The 21428-nt window shown below is 36.4% G+C and overlaps 1 protein-coding gene across 4 annotated transcripts in view; it reads right to left on the bottom strand.

Annotated features, from left to right (window-relative positions):
* The window catches only part of LOC141448354 (putative fatty acyl-CoA reductase CG5065), a 70323-nt gene that overhangs the window by 10445 nt on the left and 38450 nt on the right, over window positions 1–21428 (bottom strand). For 2 of the 4 annotated variants that reach the window (XM_074116695.1, XM_074116696.1), the window contains exon 2: window positions 1940–3051. In XM_074116695.1, coding sequence (XP_073972796.1) covers window positions 1940–2152 — 213 coding nt within the window. In that variant the 5' untranslated portion in view covers window positions 2153–3051. Of the gene's footprint in view, window positions 1–1939; window positions 3052–3317; window positions 3522–11788; window positions 12023–21428 lie in introns of those variants that run through there. The other 2 variants (XM_074116698.1, XM_074116697.1) reach the window with 2 other exon arrangements.

The following is a 21428-nucleotide window of genomic DNA, read 5'->3' as shown; positions in this document are numbered from 1 at the left end:
AAAGCTCTCTCTGGACAACAAAAGACGGGTGAGAGTATTTATTAAAGCTCGTCTAGGCCAATGACATCGGAAGCATCAGACAGTGTTCTCCGCACAAACTTTATACAAAATATTAGCTGGCCTCTTAAAAACAAAAAAAAAATGAAACGACACTTTTGGGGTGTCGTCTTAGGTCCACAGAATCATCAGTAACCAATAAATAATGGAACATCCTAATGAGGTTAAACTAAAGGCTACAACAACCTCCAAAGAAGTCAGTACTTGCAGTCTAGAATTCTTCGCCAATCATACCAATTCCCATAGACCTAGACATTCCTTCCTCTTCCAAAGATACAACATCTTCTTTCCAGATAACACTCCTGGTTAACAGAATTGAAATATATGTTGGCGTGTTCCCTCCGGGTAACATCTCCACTCTGGGTGTGTTGCAGACATTATGTATTACTATTCCTGTGGCTTACAATGCAATAGTGCATTGATTATAATTAAATAAACGAGAAAAAAAGAGATTTTAGTGCTTCCACGAGACCAGACTGTACACTATCGAAGAACAAACTCAACTGTACCCCCTCTTCGAAAATAAAGTTCTAGTTAATTGGTATTTCCTGCGATTTTACATAAAAATGGCGCACTAATTGCAACTTTTATTGCAAATATTTACCAGGAAAATTCAATTAAGAACGTTCTGGGAAAAGGGATGCAAGATTTTTCCTCTAACGTGCGACTTTAATGCAATGAACGTCTTACCTATCTTAACATTAATTACAAGAATTAATTAGATACATAAATTGCGATAAAAGAAAGTCGAGTGAGTGATCATCTCCAGTTTGAAGTTTTCCACGATTTTCTCGAAACCAAACCAGCGAATTTCTTTATACGTTCAAAGTAAACGTATAAATATTAAGTAAAAACTACACAGACAGACAGAAAAATTCTACAACACTACATTCTTGTCATGCAGGTTTAGCATAACCACTGTTTGCTTGAAAAGTACCTAACCTTATCTCATGCTTGATTTAAACTTAAAATTGCTTAAAAAGTAGTTGTCGGACTTTTGGAAGTTCTGGCACGGACACTCGCACGACTTCCTGTTACTACAAAAATCTAATGGTTCAAACTCTGAATTTTAATTCAATATTCAATTATATTTAATGCCACAAATTTTTTTTTAGAACATCTAACTTAAGAGAGAATGTATCCCTGCTTTATTATTACCCTTAAACTAATTTCCTAGTCATACAGTTAAACAGCTTTTTGCGTAGATTAAGCATAAAGGAGTTGCAAGAAATAAGATGGAATTATTTTCGGGAAAACGTAAACAAACAAAAAAATCACAATTCAAAGTAGCCTTTCCTATAGAATAATTTTCTTCGATCTGGGATATTTAATTATTTTCTCTGTAAGTGGTAGCACTGTAAAAGTAAAATAATCGCCTAGTTTTTCAGGTGAAGCTTAACGTCCAACTACCAATTTAGGTGTCGTGGACGGGGACGGGAGCTCGTACTTTGCTGTAAACAATTTTTTGCAACAAATAAAAAGTAGTCTCACGCGGGATTCGAACCGGCGATCTTCGACACACAAAGCCACGCTCTTCACCACTAGACCAACACCCGCCCTAATTGGTAGTACTAAAATTAGACTGATTTTTTTATATTAAGGTTGAAAATAATACGAAAAAAGGTTGTACCCATTGGTTTCTGTTTCTTAAATAATGACTCAAGTAGGATTCTGTGACGTAATGCTTCTTCCATTTAATGCTTAAGATATTAAGCTCCAAAACGTCATTTTACGAAACTATAACTTAACCGTCTCCATGCATTATCGATCGATCTATTTTTGGTTGAACTTTCTTAAAATGGTTACTGAATAAGAAACAAAACTGATAGTGAAATTTGAAAAAAAAAAAAAAATATATAAAAAAATAGGTAAATCTACTCACCGGGGCGTTTAACAGTTCAGCCAACCTAGTGTTCACATCTTGGCCTTTCTTCGGTCGCATCAACAGGTAGATATTCTTCACGCCTGGACATGATCGTAACAACTTCTCCACTAAGACTTTGCCCATGAAGCCTGTGCCGCCGGTCACGAACACCGAACGGCCGGTAAAAAATTCAGACACTGGCTGATAATCAGCTGAATAGGTTGACGTCATTGCAGAAAACAATCGCTAAGCAATCTTTCGCGCACTTTTTCTTTTTCTGTTTATTATTTCAAAAGTTTTCTCGTTCAAAAAATAAATAAAGAAAATTAAAGAAAATTTCTAGAATAATTAATCATTTATTTATTTAAATAAACTGAATATTCCCTTTCGAAAGAAAAACTAATCGAACTGAACGCGTCCTTAAAAGAGAAAACAAAAAAACAAAACGGAAAATTCAGTTCGCACAGAATATCACGCGAGGAAATTGAACGATTAAAGCCTCACTGGACACATTCGAACAATTTTCTAACACTTTTCACTACTAGAATTTCCACTAAAAAATAAAAGAAAATTAAAAAGAAAATTCATTTGTTTTTGTTGTTTTTTTACAACTTTTCCTTTTTTTTGGTTTGTATTAAATTTATTACTAATATAATGTATATGATTTCGTATCTCCACTTTTCCCGTATCGTTTTCGCGATATCTTTGCGTTATCATATATATATATAAAATTTTTTTTTTTTTTTTGTATTCTCTCTTGTATTTTAAATTGGCAGTGCACTGTAATACAAATTTTTAAATATAAATTAATAATAATAATTTGTTTTTATTATAACACTAATGTCTTGCTCTTTGTTTCCTTTGTGTTAAGTTTCCGATTGTGACTTTCTTTCTTTTTTCTGTATTTCCGTTTTGTCATTTAATTAATTTAGCAATTTGGTTGCGATAGCGGGCGAGCCGATCTCTACTAGCTGATGCCAATTCTTTCTCCATCATTCATGTTTTCTTTCACCATACCAGCTGGGCAGAATTATCTAATCTTTTCTTTCTTTTGGATATCCGTGATTCTCTTTCGTTCTTGTTGTTCCTTGTCCACCAAATCCTCCTTCTCCTTGTTTTAATGAAGGAACCTGCGGACAAAGTAAACAAATTTTATTAGCTTATTTAGAAAGAAATTTGAAATGAATAGTTTATGAATTTTTCTTTTTCTTAAAATTGAATGTAAGTGGAGTTCTGGGTCTTGAAAACATTACACCATTTTTTAAAAAAAATATATTAACTACTGGACAAATTGCAGATAAGACACACTTCTTCATTTTTTTTTAGATCATTTTAAGAAGCTTAACTGTTTCATTAAAAAGTACAAGTTTAGAAATTTTTACAAATAGAGACTTACAATCAACGATCAAGTCAATCAATGAAATCTCCTAAATTGATCACTTGATGAAGACGAGGTCTAGGTAGGTGATTTCAGAACAGATTTGGAAACGGAAACAAAATATACCATAAGCACTTGCAATTACTTGTAGCCGCAGGATACTTTATGGAACTAGGGACATAAAATATTAGCAATTAATACGGACGACTATATTTGGGTGGTGGGGGTAATTCCAGTATAGTGGAGGGGGGCCGAGCTGTATGGCATTCAGTAGGGAGTGTCATCACGCGGACAATGGGTAACCAAGGATTCTTCGGCTGCCCTATAACTGGCCGAAAATAAAAACTAAACCATGTCAATTTTTTTTTTTAAAGGAAATAGGAGGAAAACTGGGTCATTTTAAAGGTTTTTCTAATTCATTAAGGAAATTTAAGCAACCAAAGCCTAAATTTTTGGAATAATACGTCACCCTACTTCTCTATTTAATTGACGATTTATTTTTTTTTTTTGAAACATTGAAATTGTGCCAACGGCCTCCGATCAATCGATCGCATCCTTTGAATTCAATTCATCGATATCTTAAGTTAGCCGACGTTGACCTTGAGCCCTCATTCAATTCGTTTAAGACATTTTTTGTTTGTTTACACTTTCAAGTATTATACGTAATCACACAATTCTTGACAAAGTTGTAGAATTAAAGAAATACCTATTCTTCGTGTAATTATTTTGTAGAAATGAAAAGCCCCCCTTTAAGTGGGCAGCTGCGCTGGAAAATTCAACTTTTCACGCTCTGATTTTTTTCCCTATTTCTTTTTCACTGACCCAGTATAGTAACCATCATATGATACCGCTAAAGAAAACGCACTGGTTAAACTGGTTTGTTTTGTGCGTCTCTCTCTCTCTCAGGCAACACAGTTTCCGCGTACCCACCGGTGAAACACAACTTCCGATAATTTAAGCGTCCGGTTCCATAATTCCACAAAGGACACTTCTTGACACACGATGAAAACGTAAAGGGTCTGTTCTATTTCACACTTATTTCGTCAACTTTCGTGAACATTCGTGCGGCCATCTTTAAAAGCAGAAAACCCCATTCCATTAACTCTCTCCATTAACTTCACCCTGATCTCAAAACAAAGAAATAAAAAAAAAAAAGAATCACATCGCGTATTTCCATAAGTCTGAAGGATTCTCAATCCACAAATTTTAAATACTCAAAAAACAAACAAACATAAACACGATCGAATGTTTTTTCCCTAATAGCGTCTGTGGTTTCTTTCTGTCAGATGTAAGCAAACAGGGCGCATGCGCCAAAAGCTGACCGCAGCACTGCAGCGGCCAAATTTCAAAACGGTACTTTCTTAAAAAACGCCTCGTATGTGTGGATGTATATTATTTGAATGTACAAATGGCGACCTGTGGCTCATCGTTATACGTATAAATTTACGTTATACGTTACGTTTATACGTTATACGTATAAATATTTTTATTATTATTATTATTACTATTATTATTAATTTACAAAGTAAGTAGTAAAAAGTACACAGGAGTACCAAATAGTGTATTCTAGCTCCTACACAGATACGTATCATATAAGTAGCTACTGTATGTACAGGTAGCAAGTTGCTAACCTCATAAGTGTCTGTATGTTCAGATGTGCGTTATTTGTTAAGTACAAAGAATTAGGCTATCAAATACCTTCGCTAACAGACTGCGACAGACAGACGGACAGACGCTGGCCACTTTCTCCAAATCCCAATTATATATCTTTCTTTTTTTCCTATGACGTCATGATCAATATGTTTAACTTTTTTTAATTTTTTACTTTCTCTTACTTGTTAAGAGAAGAAGCATTGCAATCCTGTCCTATATTTTTTAAACAATTTCCAAATTCTATGCGTTTATACTATAAAAATCACTTCTGCTTATTATTTTTTAAACAATTATTAAAATATATATTATATATATATTTTCGATAAATTGAAAACGTATTTGCGAATTTGACGTCACAGTTAGGTGGCTGGTAGTGCGAGTAACAGATTACGTCCCTGCTAGCGATATATAACGAACCCAACCGACAACTAACGTTAAGTCCAGTAAAAAATTCAACATTAATGGTTAATTTGTAATCGATTGGAAGATTTAATTAATTTGTATTGCTTTTAATTGGTATCAAGAGAAAAATTTTATGTGAGTACGCACGAGATTTTTTTTTACGAGCAGCAAGGGAAGAAGGTAAGGTAACAGTAAGCCCTAAATAATAGGAAGGAAGGAAGGTTAGAAGGTTGAGTACAGCAGGGGCTACAACAAGGGCCTCAGCGCGGCGACCCGCAGTTCTAGCACGCCAACCTCTGGCGCCATCTGCCGCCCTAACGCGCGCCTAATCAATACCCACATTAGTGAATTGAACACTTTTTTTTTTTTTCAAATTTAATGACGATAATCTTTTTTTGACGTAATTAAATTTACTTGAAACTCAGAATTTGTTTAAAAAAAAAAAAAAATTGTCTACATTTAACATGTTCATGTTGAAAGTACGGTTTCCTTAAGTACGCTAGAACTCTGTTCAGTACGATGCACATCCGGTGGGGGCAATTTTCTTCAAGTTTGGAATTCTGGGTACACATTTAATCCTGATTAATATTTATTAGGTGTTAAAGAATTCCTGTGGGAGGCTGTGGGAGATTCGCAACATCTCTGTAGAAATAGCCAATGCTCTTCCTATCTAGGACCGCATGTAGCCTTCTTCACTCGTTACCTTTTAAATCCTTTTAATTAAAAAAAAATAGTTTAAATAATATTTTCCTAGTTTTATTAGAATGAGATTTCAGTTTCCATGATCTGTGTGTGTGTGTAGATATCATGATTAAAGGTGAGATAAACAAAATTTTGTGAATATAGTCAGCATCACTTTCCAGTTAATTCAAACAAGATAACAGAAGTAACGAGGGTACATACAGGACAAGACCGTGGGTACTTGGAAACCGGTAAACTTGATGGCCAAGTATAGATATGTAGTCTCATATCTGCCCACATACTCGTATTGCTGGGAGCCTTCTTGTTACCTGATGCCTTATCGTGCTTAGGTAACCTGGTTGTATGTACATGTCCAGTAAACTGTTAATGTTAACAGGAGGAAGGAACCCACAGCTCCATGAGAGGAAGTATTGCTGTCGATTATGTTTCCACCGGAAATGTGTCCGTTTTTTGACGTCAAATTAGCGTCCAAAAGTCCTGCCTCCTCATACCCCTATCCAATCGCAGCAGGCGTTCCTCAAGGTTCCATCCTAGGTCCTATCCTGTTTATCACCTCCTCTACCCAAATCTCCTCATGTCAACCTTGCCTTGTACGCTGATGACCGTGGCCGTGTAAAAACACGTCATCTTGGAGAATGGACACCATAACCAACAGAGTTACTCTTGCAATAGACAGACTTACAAAATTCTGCAGCAAATGGAAAATTAAAATTAACCACGACAAGACTAACGCTATACTCTTCACCAAACGCAGACCCTCCTTTAACCGACAAATCAGATGTAATAACATTCTCACTCCGTGGTCTACCCACGTGAAGTACTTAGGGCTAACTTTAGGACAACAAACTTTCACTACGTACGTACAGGACAAAGTAAACTCAGACACACTGGACTACACGACTGATACTCTCACGTGACTCCAAAATGACTTTGCCCAACAAACTCCTCCTCTACAAAGTAGTCATTAGGCCGATATTGCTCTACGGCTGCTCCGCCTGGAGCCTGGACTTGTAGTAGGTAACATCAAGAAACTTCAGGACAACGTAAAACAAATTTCTCAGACTCGCGCAACAGACTCTCCACGGCGCACTAGAATTGACTCACTCCACGGAGACTGCGTCCATTATTCCCCGGGTATATCCAAAATCGTCTGCTCAAACTCCTTTCCATCCTAGACTGTCCATCCCAATCCACTACGCCGCGACTTAGCCTCCTACAGATCCTTCTACAACATACAGACACAGAAGATCTAAAACATATCCTACTCTAACTCTCTACACTAGCTGCAGGTTTTTCCTCTCCTTTTTTCCCTGCATTCCAATCCTCCACACCTAACTTTTCTTTTATTTCACTTAGTTAAGAAGATTGAAATGTTTTAAACATTTATTCTTCTATATTTATTTTATGTATAGATTTATTATAATACTCGTAAATATTTATTCTTCTTCTTTTAGCGTCCAAAATTCATCGAAACATATGACCACTTCCTGAATAGATTTTCCACTTATCTTCCTCTTACAGCAAAAATCTCTCAGCTTCATCCCCTAATTCGGGGAAATGGGATATTAAATTCCCTCCAGGCCCCCCTTAAGCTGAAAATATATGCGATTTCCATTTTACCTTTACTTAACCTAGACCACTAGTAGGTTATGACCTTCCAAAAATTTTAGTGACAAAACCGACAAAAACAACCATGACCCAGCTGGCAAGCTAATGTTTGTGAATTATTGCAAACATTCATGGTGAATTTGTAATAATTAGCACAATGTTAGTGACGTTGTTTGTTGTTGTTTACTGTATACGAGTATTATCCTTTGTAAGTTGAACTACGTATCGTATAGATTTCCTTTTTTGGGGTATTTACTGTGTGATTACGTTCTGAGAAACTGTTTGCACACTTCCGGTGAAATAATTCCCTTGATAATGGAGTTGAGAAAGAAAAAAAAAAAAAATTAATGTAATCCAAAGATATATAATACAAGAAATAGATTAAGAAAGGGCCACAAAATAAACAAAATTTCTTTTTAGTGATAAAGGAGACAGTTTGTGTCTGTCGGCAGGTCGCGGCCTGTCGCTTTGTGAAAGTAACTTTTTTAAACAAACACAAACCAATTTCACCAAACACCATTTGTATTGTTCGATTGGACAGAAAACGTTTTTTTTCGTCTGCATGTCGGTATGTCGGTTAGAAATGAACAGAGGAGGCTACCAGGACGATGAGGTCTGACCAGAGCCTTGTCGGTGGTATTCGTCACAGCAGAATACTAATTACCCACCTAGACACACACTTTCTAGGATTCGTATTTCATTTTTTTTACTTTCTCTAACTTCCGGTTGGAGGAATTATAGGGTAATCTCATCCGATTTCCCGTACTAAGTGTGGGCACCGTAAATTCAAGGATTCCATTCTTGAGGACTTACCGGATACAGCTGAAATAAGAGAGAGAAAGTTACGTAAAGGTCCGTTCTATTGGTAGCGTGAACTTTATCTGTCAGGCCGTGGAGTTTTATGGAGGGGAGGTGATTCATTTCGCTGCATCTCATCGCCACTCAGAAGAATAGAAACCAAAAAAGAAAAAAGAATTGAAAAGAAAAATCTAGATGGGGCCGGCATTCGAACCAGCGAAGTGGGGGACAAAGACGGATCTAACGGCGTTCCGAGCCCCACTGACCTACTAGTCAACCAGTTCGTAACACTTGCTCTACCAACCCGGGCGTCTCTACCCAAACACCACGTCACAATATCTTCTTTTCTTTTCATACATTCTAATTAATTGATTGCTAATTAATAGATCGATTCAGTCGGACATCTTAAGAACTTATTTTCCAAAAATTTACGCAGAGGCAGTTATAGTTATTAGGGCTAATTTTGGTGACGCCCCTGCGGACATTAGGCTAACTATAAAGTAAAGTAATGCCTATCTTTTCAGGCAGACTTTACGTCCAACTACCAATTAGGTGTAGTGGTCGGAGGCGACTAACAAACATTCTTAACTATTAAAGTTCTCATATTAGACATTAAATAAAATCCAAGGCCTAGATCGGGGGAATCGAACCCACTAAACCAACAATACATATTAGCATTGCGGGTCTAGTCTCTTAATCACTCGGCTACCGTGGCGCCTGATTAGGCTAACTATTATATAAGCTAACATTTCCAACGTAACGGAAGTGTAATTACTTTAACCGGAAGCCCTTTACCGGAAGTACTAACGAATTTTCTTTAAAAAAAAAAGTTCCAATTTTTTATAAATATTTGTAGCTGATTTCTACCCAGTTCGAAGTGAACGGAAGAAGTGGTACTTCAACGGAAGTTTAGATATTTCCCCCCCGAAAATCGGATGTTAACCAATTTCACACAAAGCTAACAATGATTACTAATTTCCTTTGATAATTGGGTGTAAACAAAAAAGTATTTTGTCTTTTTTCTTTCATCTAGTTGAATGAACTGTTCAATATAAACATATGCTTTTAGTCACTCAATACTGATTACTTGGCATTCACAACTATTCACTATTATAGCAGCAGAATTTAGTCATAAATTATCCCACTTTAAGTCAAAGGGGAAAAAAATTTCTTCCATAGGGGGAACACTTGGCTGTTCAGACTGCGATACACAATTGATGACGACCTTCGTATGAACTTGCAGCCCTGACCTCGCTTCTTCCAACTACTACTTAGCCCTGATCCAATGGTTCATTGTTTGGTGGGTAAACAATTAGGAGCATTGTAAGCAAAACTTTTGTAAGTACTTAAGTTGAATTGAAATTGCAGACTTTCATGAATCATAAGCTGAGAAGTAAAGTGATAGATCTTAATACTCATTAAAATGAAGCATCCTTAAACGTGTAGACTTTCCGTCACCTCCCTAATGAGCCGTAACCTCAAGGAGCAATTTCAGGGAAAACTACTGTACTAACTATTCGAGGATACCACGATAACCCAATTCCCCTTGAAGGAGCGGTCATTTTGGGCGCTCAGTGCTGGATATAAAGGGCTTACTGGTACAATTAGGTTTTTTTTAGGGACACTCCGTCAGTTCCTTCCCTCGCAGCCGCCCCCTGTCACCAGTACTTCCGGCGCAAACTAAAGATCGAACATTTGTGCCGATCGTAACGCTTTGCTTTAGTCATCTGGCTAACATTCTCACACGGACATCTTATCCACAAACAAAGACTAATCTTATTCCAGCCAAGTTTATCTAAAGAAAGTTGATGTTTATAAGGAATCTGGGAAAGTTGTGTGGACATTAAGTTTCTCTTTGGAGGAGTCCCCCCCATTGAATATGTATAAGTTTTTAATATATTCAATTAACGTCGACCTTGGAAGCAAATTGTTTAAGTTAAATTGCGAGTAAATTTAATAAATTGTAGAAAATCTGGTGTGAATTTTTACACAATTTTATTTTATTTTGTTCATATTCAAAAATTCGAGAACAGGGAGTCAAAAAACAAAAAAAAAATTATGGAGTAAACATATGCTTATCCCAGTCTTTCCCTGAACTATCCTGCGTCAAAACATTCCAGAGAAATGATCACAATAAAAGCCCTAGGAGCTATGGCTGTTTAGAGAAGCTGTTATCTTGTAAATCTCAATCAACAAAAAAATTCTGTAAAGGGACACCTCCCTGTGATTGAGGGATACCTATTGTTCGCTAAATCACCCCTGGGTGGGAGGGAACTGAAACAGGAAATCTGAGCTAGCTGTGAGTTCCCGTTTTTTTTTCAACCTAGAGTGTTCACACCATACAAACCCCACTTTAGGGCTCAGGGTATTCTCCAAAACTGATATTTCCCTTTGGAGCACACTTTGGAAAAGTTGGCAAGATTGTTCATTTATCATTTCCTTAATCCACACAGTACGTGAAAGTACAAGTGCGAATGAAATCTCCACTTTCTCTTATGGAGAACAAGCATGGAGATCCTGTTACTTTATGAGTTTTCTTTATAAATACAGGATGTGACGTCTTCCCCGGTCAGGAATTCAATAAGCATGCGGGCTATAATGGATAAAAATCTGAAGATATTTTTAGAATTTTTTTTTCGTTTTTTCATATGTTGAGAATTGGGCTTAGTTCCATTAAAGAGGTGGAAGGCCTCTCTCTGTTCTTGAAGCGGTCCTGAACACTACAGAGGCTTGCGAACATATCTCCATAACTGGAGTCATAAAAGTGTTGATGCACAACAAGTCGTACGTAGAAATTCTAGCCTAGAGGTTGGCTAAAAAAAGGTCATTGTTTTAACCATTTAAAATCTACCTCAAAAATAACGGAAATTATCACTCTTTTGGGCTCAAAAAAAATAACCAGCCTACCGGAAATGCTAGTTTACTGAATCCGATTTTTCACAGGATATTCAATTAAGGACGCACTTCTAGGCAGAGAAAATAGATAAGACTTCCTTCTTAGGTACCATTTGGTTGCATTACACTTAAGGAGCGATTTGATATATATTTCTGGACTTTGCCGGAAGTGCAACTTTAGGAAGTATTTTCACTTTATAATTTTGAATTAAAAATATGTTTTTAAAATTCATTTTTCTAGCGAAATTAGTTGAATTATTAATTTTGGGGTATGAGCGGAAATAGGCTTTCTTTTAAGACGTCATTTTAATGTAATGCCCAGTTTTACCAACTGATTCATGTAAGCATAAGTTTCCTTACATGAAAAAAAAATCATCTGAGTGCTCACAACAGATTTAAGAAAAATAAAATGATCCTAATAGGACGCATACCTGGCGATTGATGAAGCGATTCAATTTCTTGATAAAAGTAGAAAGTAGAGTTTTAAGTAGGTGATAGCGGATAGACACACACACACACACACACAGGAGAACGAGAAAAGGACGATAATCGCTCGCGTTAGCTACAGACACAAAACACTAACTGATTCTGATCGTACCAAGGATATAGTACTAGTACTACTCCTGCCGTAGAAGAAGTAGAAGAAGAAGAACACTCTTGAGTTCCACTGTGGCGGTTTTAAATGCCCTGCTTTATACCTTCTCACTGGCCAGCTGCTCCTCTGACGTATCCAACCGACAAGAACAAACACGACGCATCCCCACCATGGCTACTAGCACATAGACACACTAATACACACTCTCTCTCTCACTGTGTCTCTTTCTCTCTTCAGTCATCGACGTTCACTGATAAAAAATGCATTATGCATTTACCGAGTATCATGTCAACAAAGGAAATATTATTAAAACGACTAATGTTTACACGTATAAGATATTTGTTTAAACTATACATAATTGTTTTACAAACATTGTATTGTATATAATGATTTTTTGGTGAATATCGAGGTGCGGTCTTAAATAAAACAACTTGTTTGCTCTATACCAACGTTTTGGTAATTTTTACTACCTCCTTCAGGGTCTGTACAAAAGGAATATTACACTAATGTAGATAAAATTTAAAAAATAAATAAAAGTTATTTCTAAAACACAAAATTAAATAGATAGATAAATATAATTTGGAAAGACTTATTATATTTATTTACTATATTACGAGGGTCGTTTGAAAAGTCCGTGCAAAAATAAAAACTACTTAATTTTTTGGGGTAAACCTTTTTTATTTTTCAACATAGTCTCCTTTTAGGCTTATACACTTCGTCCAACGCTGCTCTAGTTTGTTGATCCCTTCCGAATAATAGGATTTGTCCAAGTCTGAAAAATAGCCATTCGTTTCTGCAATCACCTCCTAGTTTGAATAAAATCTTTTTCCCGCCAGCCATTTCTTCATATTGGGGAACAAATAGTAGTCCGAGGGAGCCAAGTCTGGAGGATGTGAAACGAGTTGGAACCCTATTTCCATTAATTTTGCGACCACAACTGCTGAGGTGTGAGCTGGTGCGTTGTCGTGATGGAAAAGGACTTTTTTGTGGGCCAATCGCGGGCGTTTTTCTTGCAGCTCGGTTTTCAAACGGTCCAATAACGATGAATAATATGCACCTGTAATAGTTTTACCCTTTTCCAGATAGTCGATGAGGATTATTCCTTGCGAATCCCAAAAGACAGTCGCCATAATCTTTCCGGCCGAAGGAACGGTCTTCGCCTTTTTTGGCGCAGATTCCCCCCTTGGTAACCCATTGTTTAGATTGTTCTTTGGTCTCAGGAGTGTAGTGATGTATCCATGTTTCATCCACAGTGACGAAACGACGCTTAAAGTCCTGCGGATTCTTCTGGAACAGCTGCAAACCGTCCTTGCAACACTTCACACGATTTCGTTTTTGGTCAAGCGTGAGCAATCGCGGCACCCATCTTGCGGATATAGCTTTGTCATGTCCAAATGTTGATGCAAAATATTATGTACCCATTCATTCGAGATGCCCACAGCACTAGCAATCTCACGCACCTTCACTCTTCTGTCATCCATCACCATATCATGGATTTTATCAATGATTTCTGGAGTAGTAACCTCAACAGGGCGTCCAGAACGTTCAGCGTCACTTGTGCCCATATGGCCACTCCGAAAATTTTGAAACCACTTATAAACTGTTCTAATCGAAGGTGCAGAGTCACCATAATGTTTATCAAGCTTCTATTTAGTCTCCTGAGGCGTTTTGCCTTTCATAATGTAGTGTTTAATCAATACACGAAATTCTTTTTCGTCCATTTTTTGAAAATCACTCGACTTCCTCGATTCAAACGAATGCCAAACACAAAGAAATAGACCGATCTGGCTGAAACTTGGTGTGTGTTCTTCCAAGAGATGCTACTAACTAAACATAACCTCGATACGCGCCAGTGGTGCTATCTCTCTGACTTTGCACGGACTTTTCAAACGACCCTCGTACTTATATTTAGACTTGCTATATTTATTATATCTATCTATTTATTTAATTTTATGTTGTATAAATAATTTTTATTTATTTATTTATTTTTATTTTTTCAATTTTATCTATATTAGTGTAATATTCCTTTTGTACAGACCCTGAAGAAGGTAGTAAACATTACCGAAACGTTGGTATAAAGCAAAAAAGTTGTTTTTATTTAAGACTGCACCTCGATATTCACCAAAAATCATCTATCAACAACGGGTCGGAAAAACCAAAACCATCATTGTATATGTATAATGAATGAATTTATTAAAAAAACGGGCCCATATTATTTTAGATGGTTATTGCTAGTTTATAGCGATGAATTTCACGTCTTCATGAATTTTGTAGGCCCTGTGGGGGGGGGGGGGTATTCCCAGCCTAACATCACGAACAAATATATCCTGAGAACCTCCAACAATCCTATGGTTATACGGGATGACAGGGAATAAGATAAAAACTAGAAATATGTAATTTAAAAGTGTCTTTAGAAAGCTGAAAAGGGAATGACCGCCTGTTTTTTCAGGAAAGCTGACTATATTTAGGGTAAGCAGAGGATTTAAAAAGCCACTTCGAACTGGCGAGGCCTAATTTCCTTCATGACCGTCGTTGGAAGTAGGGGCCATTTCTAACGATACGCGGCAACTACTTCGGAATTCTTTGCTTCTGGGGGGGAGAGAGAGAGGAGGAAACTGCTCTATTTTTTTCCAGGGGCTAGCACAACAGGAAGAGATTCTCTTTAGTTCTTGTGTGGGGACCGACATTTGGGAATTTTACCATGCAATAGCTTACAAGCTAAAGGGATTGAGGCTAAAAAAAGTTAAGACAAAGTCAAATCCTGTTCAAGGATTATGCACGATCACCACTTGGCAAAAACAGGAACTCATAGGACACACTTTGGCGACCAGGAACTCATAGGAGGCTCACTGGCGACTTCTCCAAGAATTGCTCTTGCAAATGAGGTAACAAGAATTAAGACGGAAAAAGTGTTGTTCGCATACCGGAAAGAAGTTTTAATCAGCTGTGAAATACGCTGCGATCAGCGCTTTTTTTTTTAAAAAAAAAAAAGCAATTCAATGTTCACGAACTCTATATAGTAATAAAAGAGAAACTATATTGAAAAAAATATAGCGCCGCGCGGTTTTCACGGAAATGACGTAACCAAAGACCACTGCTTTGTGTATTGAAATAAATCTCCCATTCTCCAAAAAAATACCACTACGTTTTGTTGATAACATAGGAAGGAAATTGATTTATTAGCAGCAGAAAATCACGGCCTCCCAGATTAGTGTTATAAGTAAGCAATTATGGTTATGTAGGCAATGTATAAAAAAAATAAAAAAAAATGTAAGATTAGGTATTCTTTACAATAGAAACGAGAGGTCAATGTTTTCCGCCATTCATCAAATTTTCATGCTCTACTTTGGGCCTCCATTGTTGACCATAAAATACAGAATACAGCACGTAGTGGCGACCATGAAGTGACGTAACCAACACCTAAACGGATGGAACACTGGTCAGCATTTCCAGGCGCTTATAAAGCAGCCACTAGTTTCCTTTACCTACTTTGACGCTCTCAACAACAACAAGAACAACAATCAAACAAGACTCGAGAAGCGGTTTTGTTGCGAGATTCTTACCACCTTCAGTATCTTAGCCTTCATACCCATCTAAGTAGCTTGAGGTTTCCGGCTGTATGACTTAGTCCCGGGCCAAAACAAATACAGCTTCCTTTTTACATCTTTTATTAAAAGAAGTTTATGGCGATGAATGTTAATCACGTACACGAGTTTTTGAGTGGTTCAAGCGTTTCCAAGATGGCCGAGATGACGTCGGAGATGATGACCGCCCGGGTCGCCCTTCCACGTCCAAAACGGATGAAAATTTCGATTATAATTAATCAACATTACTACCGTGAGGTGCTTGCTGAACTCCGTGTTAAGAGTAAAGAAAAGAAACGCCCCGATTTGTGGAAGAACAAGTCACGGGGTTCTCCATCAAGACAACGCGCCCCGGCTCACACTGCATTGAACTGTCAAGACGTTTCTAGCCAAGTACAACATCCCAGTTTTAGGCCATCCGCCTTATTCGCCTGACCTGGCCCCATCCTGACTTTTATCTGTTCCCCAAAGTCAAATCTGCATTAAACAGAACACGATTTCAGTCCGTTTTGAAGCTGTGAAAGAAAAAGCGGCACGTGTCATGCAGGAGCTCACAGAAAAAGACTTCCAGCACTGTTTCCGAACAATGGTAAATCCGCATGGAGCGTTGTAGGGATAGGGGAGTGGTGTATATTGAAGGTGATAATAACTAAATATTGTATAAATTTAAAATAAAATGTTTTACAGCAATAGTCTCGTTATTTAATAGCCACACCTCCTATTTCCTTTTCCAGGAACAATTACAATTTCCAGGAATTGTAGATTTCAAGAAAATTTAATCACGTAATCAGCACAGTCGGAAGTATTACCACTACAACAAATTAAATAAAAATCTGTTTCAACCGGAAACGCGAATGTAGTACCCTCTGATTAAGTTTGATGCCGTATTAGATCTAGATAGAGGTTTGTGTAATTCTGCAGAACTAACAAACTTACACGAAAAAACACGTTAATTAACTGCTTTATCAAAATAGATAATAGATTAAGTCAGCCAAGCAGTTTCTAAATTGAATAATACATTTAATTATTGTTTAAATTGTCTTAATAATCTAATTTAGGCAGGAAATAAATAATCAAAGCCTAGGCAAAGGGGGTGAGTTAATTGTAATTTAGATTTGCCAGGAGGAGATAAGTGGGGCCCATTTTACTCGGGAGGCTGCCCTTCCAACCGTGCTGTCGCACACGGATACTCTAGCTCTCTCCGGGGAGACGCCATTCTTCTGGTGGCTGCAATAATGGCGCGGAGTGCGGTTACAAGACAGATCCATTTGTTAACCGGGTGTAATATCGATCTAGAGGGACCGTGATCACATGTCCGCCGCATTGCCTCCACTATATTATCTGTCCTTTTAAGCTACACTACTATTCCATTTTCCTTTTTTTCTACATTCTTCGGCCAAGGGCAAGGGTGGGAACTGGGAAATTGGAAAGAGGGAGAAGGGATACCACTTCCGATTTTCTTAACTATTTTACAAATTCCAAATGGAAAGATGTGTACACTCACACAATTTCATATTCACGCACGAGAACTCCCCAGGGATCCCCAACTAAAAGTTAGAGATCAACATACCCTATACCGGAAGTACAACCAAGAAGTGTTCTAACTAACTCATTAAGGACGTTTTGAATCAGTTTTTTCTTTAGGAAAAGTTTTGACTTTAATGGAGATTTCGGGTAGCAAAGGGAATACGATGTCCAGATTTCTTACTTGGGAGATAATGCCCTAAAGGAACTATAAAAGCTTGAGACAGATATCACGTGGGAAATGCTTTTTGAACAAATGCAAGAGTTTTATTATTATTCTTTATTTATTATTTTAATGATTTTTAGGCGCGTCAACATCTAAGATTATTGGCACCCGGAGCTTTTTACAGTGCACTGCCGGCCTCCGGACAGTGTTCTCTCTTTAGAGTCCGGACAGTGCTGTCTGTAAGAAGCTCCTATGAAGAGAAAATCTAAGGGTCAACAGCTGAATTCGAACCCGGGCCCTCCGCGTGGGAATTCAATACGCTAATCGCATAGCTAATCTCAATTATTATATTATTATTATTACTATTAAGTAAGTAATTGCCTATTTTTTCAGGCGGGGCTTAACGTGCAACTACCAATTAGGTGTCGTGGACGGAGGCGACTAACAAACATACTTTACTGTAAATTTCTTTAATTAACTATTAAATAAAATTCAAGGCCCAGGGACCGGGAATCGAACCCACTAAACCAACAATACATCTTAGCTTTGCGGGTCTAGTATCTTAACCGCTCGGCTACCGTGGCGCCTTTATTATTACTATTATTATTATTATGACTGTTATTATTATTATTACTATTATTATTATTGTTGTTGATGTTGTAGCTTATTATTACTGTATCACGTTAATACAATAATTATTATCAATATATTTTTATTGCAAATCATTAAAAATAAATTATTACAGCCGCAATCACAGCGAAATTAAAAAAAACACGTATTTCTTTCCCCCTGACAGCTAGCTTTTGTTTTCTTAGGAGACAATCAATGCAACAATCATCATAAACATTGTCTCGGTGCATTCAGAAAGGAGTGGGTGGCAGGAACTACCATAAAACCTCATTAGGCTGTATGTTGCAACTCTTTGATTATGATATGAGTTAGGAATGTCTTTAAAATGCAAATTCTGAACCCATTTCACGATGGCAGAATCCCAAGTATTGCTGTGAAAGATAACAAACATTAATAATCTTGTCTTTTTTTTTTCTTTTTTTTCTAACTCCCACTTATCTATTTTCTATAGTTAATTTCTGAGGTTTTCCTCAAAGCTGCGATTTTAAAACGATGCAGAAGTGTTTTATGGATTCAATAAATTTAATTTAATTAGTATTACAAAACTGAGCAGGTAGTAAATAAACTCTAACACAGATGAAGTTATATAAAAGATTTCTTTTATCAAGAAATCTTCTTATTATCAAGCCATCTAAAATCATTGTGGCCAAATCCGAACTGTACTTCCTGGTGGTGTTCCAACCCCCACCCGCGAACAGAGACAGGACAACAGAGACGGTAAGAAGACGTCACTTTCACAGATGAGAGAGGTAATCCTTAATCTCACACCTCTCCATGGGCACAGGGAGTCATCCTGTGAACATCTGGGAATGATGTTTTTTGGGTGGGGAAGGAAGCATGACATAGGTGGTGACTCCTCCCATAGGACTAATTTCCCTAAAAAGAAAATTGCAATAAAAGTTTTAGATCTTGCAGATAGGAGAAAATCGTGGGGGAACTACTTCCGAAGAAATTTGAAAATAGTGGATATAACCAATCAGAACGTGCTACTTCCGGTTGTGCGTTTTGGTGCTAACTCGGAATTTCAAATATATCATTTCCTTTATTAATAGAGTAACGTAATTGCCTATTTTTTCAGGCGGGGATTACGTCCAATTACCAAATTAGGTGTCGTGGACGGAGGCGCCTAACAAACATACTTTACAATAAATTTCTTTTATTTATCATTAAATAAAATCCAACACCTAGAGGCAGGGAATCGAACCCACTAAACCAGCAATACACATTAGCTTTGCGGGTCCAGTATCTTAACCGCTCGGCTACCGAGGGGTCCTTCCTTTATTAAAATACAAGTGATTAAACTAAAATTTGACCTAAGACGGCACTTTAAAGGGAACTCACACGCCGTCTCCCAGAATTGCCTCTAATCGAATATTCGCGTAAGATACTGTTACATCGGAGCAAAACCGTTGGAGTCAATTTTCAAGAGAATCCCGAAAAGTTGTACATTGTTAAATTACAATCAGGCCCCATGCAAGTACACAAATAAAATTTGTTCAAGTCTGTGTAAATGTGTCTTGGACCTATTCCGGACCGGAAACAGGTAAAATCAAATCGAATAAAGTTTAAGCTTCCTTCAGTTTTCAATTTTAGAGCTCCCTCTCTCTGAGTGTGTTTATAAGAGGAGGAAATCTCTAAAAACTACTTTTTCCAACACAGTTAATTTCACAATGAATATTTCCTGTAAAAAAAAAAACTCGACATCGACAATATATCGAACGATCGCAACACTTCCGGTTACCAGCAAAGTAAGGAAATCAAATTTCCAACATATTTACGACTAAAGTACGCAACCTTAAGATGTCGTAATATTTTGGAACTGAACTAATATTTAAATAAATTTATACTAATTACATGGTAGCCGATAACTATAGTTTTTATTTATTATATACTATATCAATTTTCCATGGAAATGGAAAAACTTGTCATTGACATAAAAATGGAATAAAAACCCAATTTCCGTTATCAATGAGGTCACCCACTACTAACCGACCTAAAATAATTCGGTCAAGTTTAATTATACACCGTGCGTACTATTTAATTTTTTTTTTAAATTGTCAAAAATAAATAAATAAATAATAAATAACTATGTTTTAGTTTTGGCAGCCATTTTAAGGTAGAAAATTCAGGAAAATTTGGAGTAAAACACTCAACGACTTTCTTTACCTAATTTTCTGAAATTTATAATTGTATTATAAGAACAATTGACTTCAATACTCTATGAGATCGATATTATAAATTGATCACTTCGTAGGGAACACCTTAACAAAAAGTTACAGTTTAAAAAGTTAAGTATAAGGGATGATTAAACGCCAAAAGGTACACAAATCAACAAGTACCAAATATTTCATTCATACTTCATTGATCTTATTTAAATAATTTTGATGCATTAATTTTCATTCATATTTTTTAGAATTTAGAGTAAGAAAATTATAATGAGATTACAATACTTCTTCCTAAAAAGAGAGAGAAAATAAAACACAAAATTCGCACAAAAACAATACTTCCCTTAAATAGCTTTAAGAGTAGAATAGTACTTATTGATTTCACAATAAAGCACCGATCACTTCTCCCAATCGAAATCGAAATGAGATAAAGATTATTAACAACAGATTAAATAAGGCCTAACTTAAACATAGCAAACTTCTCTCCATAAAGCCATATGGTTGATTTCATGATTAACCTTCTGTATCTCATCACTAAAACACTGCCATTCATTCCAGTTATAGAGCTAACTATTCTCTACAATTGGGTAAAGAAATCATTGAATTCTGATCAACAGAAAGAGAGATATACAGATTTGAAATTTGAAGCAAATTGAAAACCACTAAATTTAAACCTTCTATATCTCATTATCTGTTATCACTAAAACATTGCAATTCATTCCAGTTATAGAGCTAACTATTCTCTACAATTGGGTAAAGAAATCATTGAATTCTGATCTATAGAAAGGGAGATATAAAGGTTTGATATTTGAAGCAAATTGAAAACAACCAAATTTAATCCTTCTATATTTCATTACCTGTTATCACTAAAAAAGTGCTATTTATACCAGTAATAAAGCTAACTATTCTCTACAATTGGGTAAAGAAATCATTGAATTCTGATCAACAGAAAGAGAGATATAAAGGTTGGAAATTTGAAACAAATTAAAAACCACTAAATTTAAACCTTCTATATCTCATTATCTGTTATCACTAAAACATTGCAATTCATTCCAGTTATAGAGCTAACTATTCTCTACAATTGGGTAAAGAAATCATTGAATTCTGATCTATAGAAAGGGAGATATAAAGGTTTGATATTTGAAGCAAATTGAAAACAACCAAATTTAATCCTTCTATATTTCATTACCTGTTATCACTAAAACAGTGCTATTTATACCAGTAATAAAGCTAACTATTCTCTACAATTGGGTAAAGAAATCATTGAATTCTGATCAACAGAAAGAGAGATATAAAGGTTGGAAATTTGAAACAAATTAAAAACCACTAAATTTAAACCTTCTATATCTCATTATCTGTTATCACTAAAACATTGCAATTCATTCCAGTTATAGAGCTAACTATTCT

Source organism: Rhodnius prolixus, unplaced genomic scaffold, assembly GCF_049639745.1.
Source record: "Rhodnius prolixus isolate KJV_2025 unplaced genomic scaffold, Rpr scaffold_19, whole genome shotgun sequence".
Lineage (NCBI taxonomy): Eukaryota > Metazoa > Arthropoda > Insecta > Hemiptera > Reduviidae > Rhodnius > Rhodnius prolixus.
Note: the sequence above shows the minus strand (reverse complement) of the source record. Positions and strands in the feature narration are given on the sequence as shown.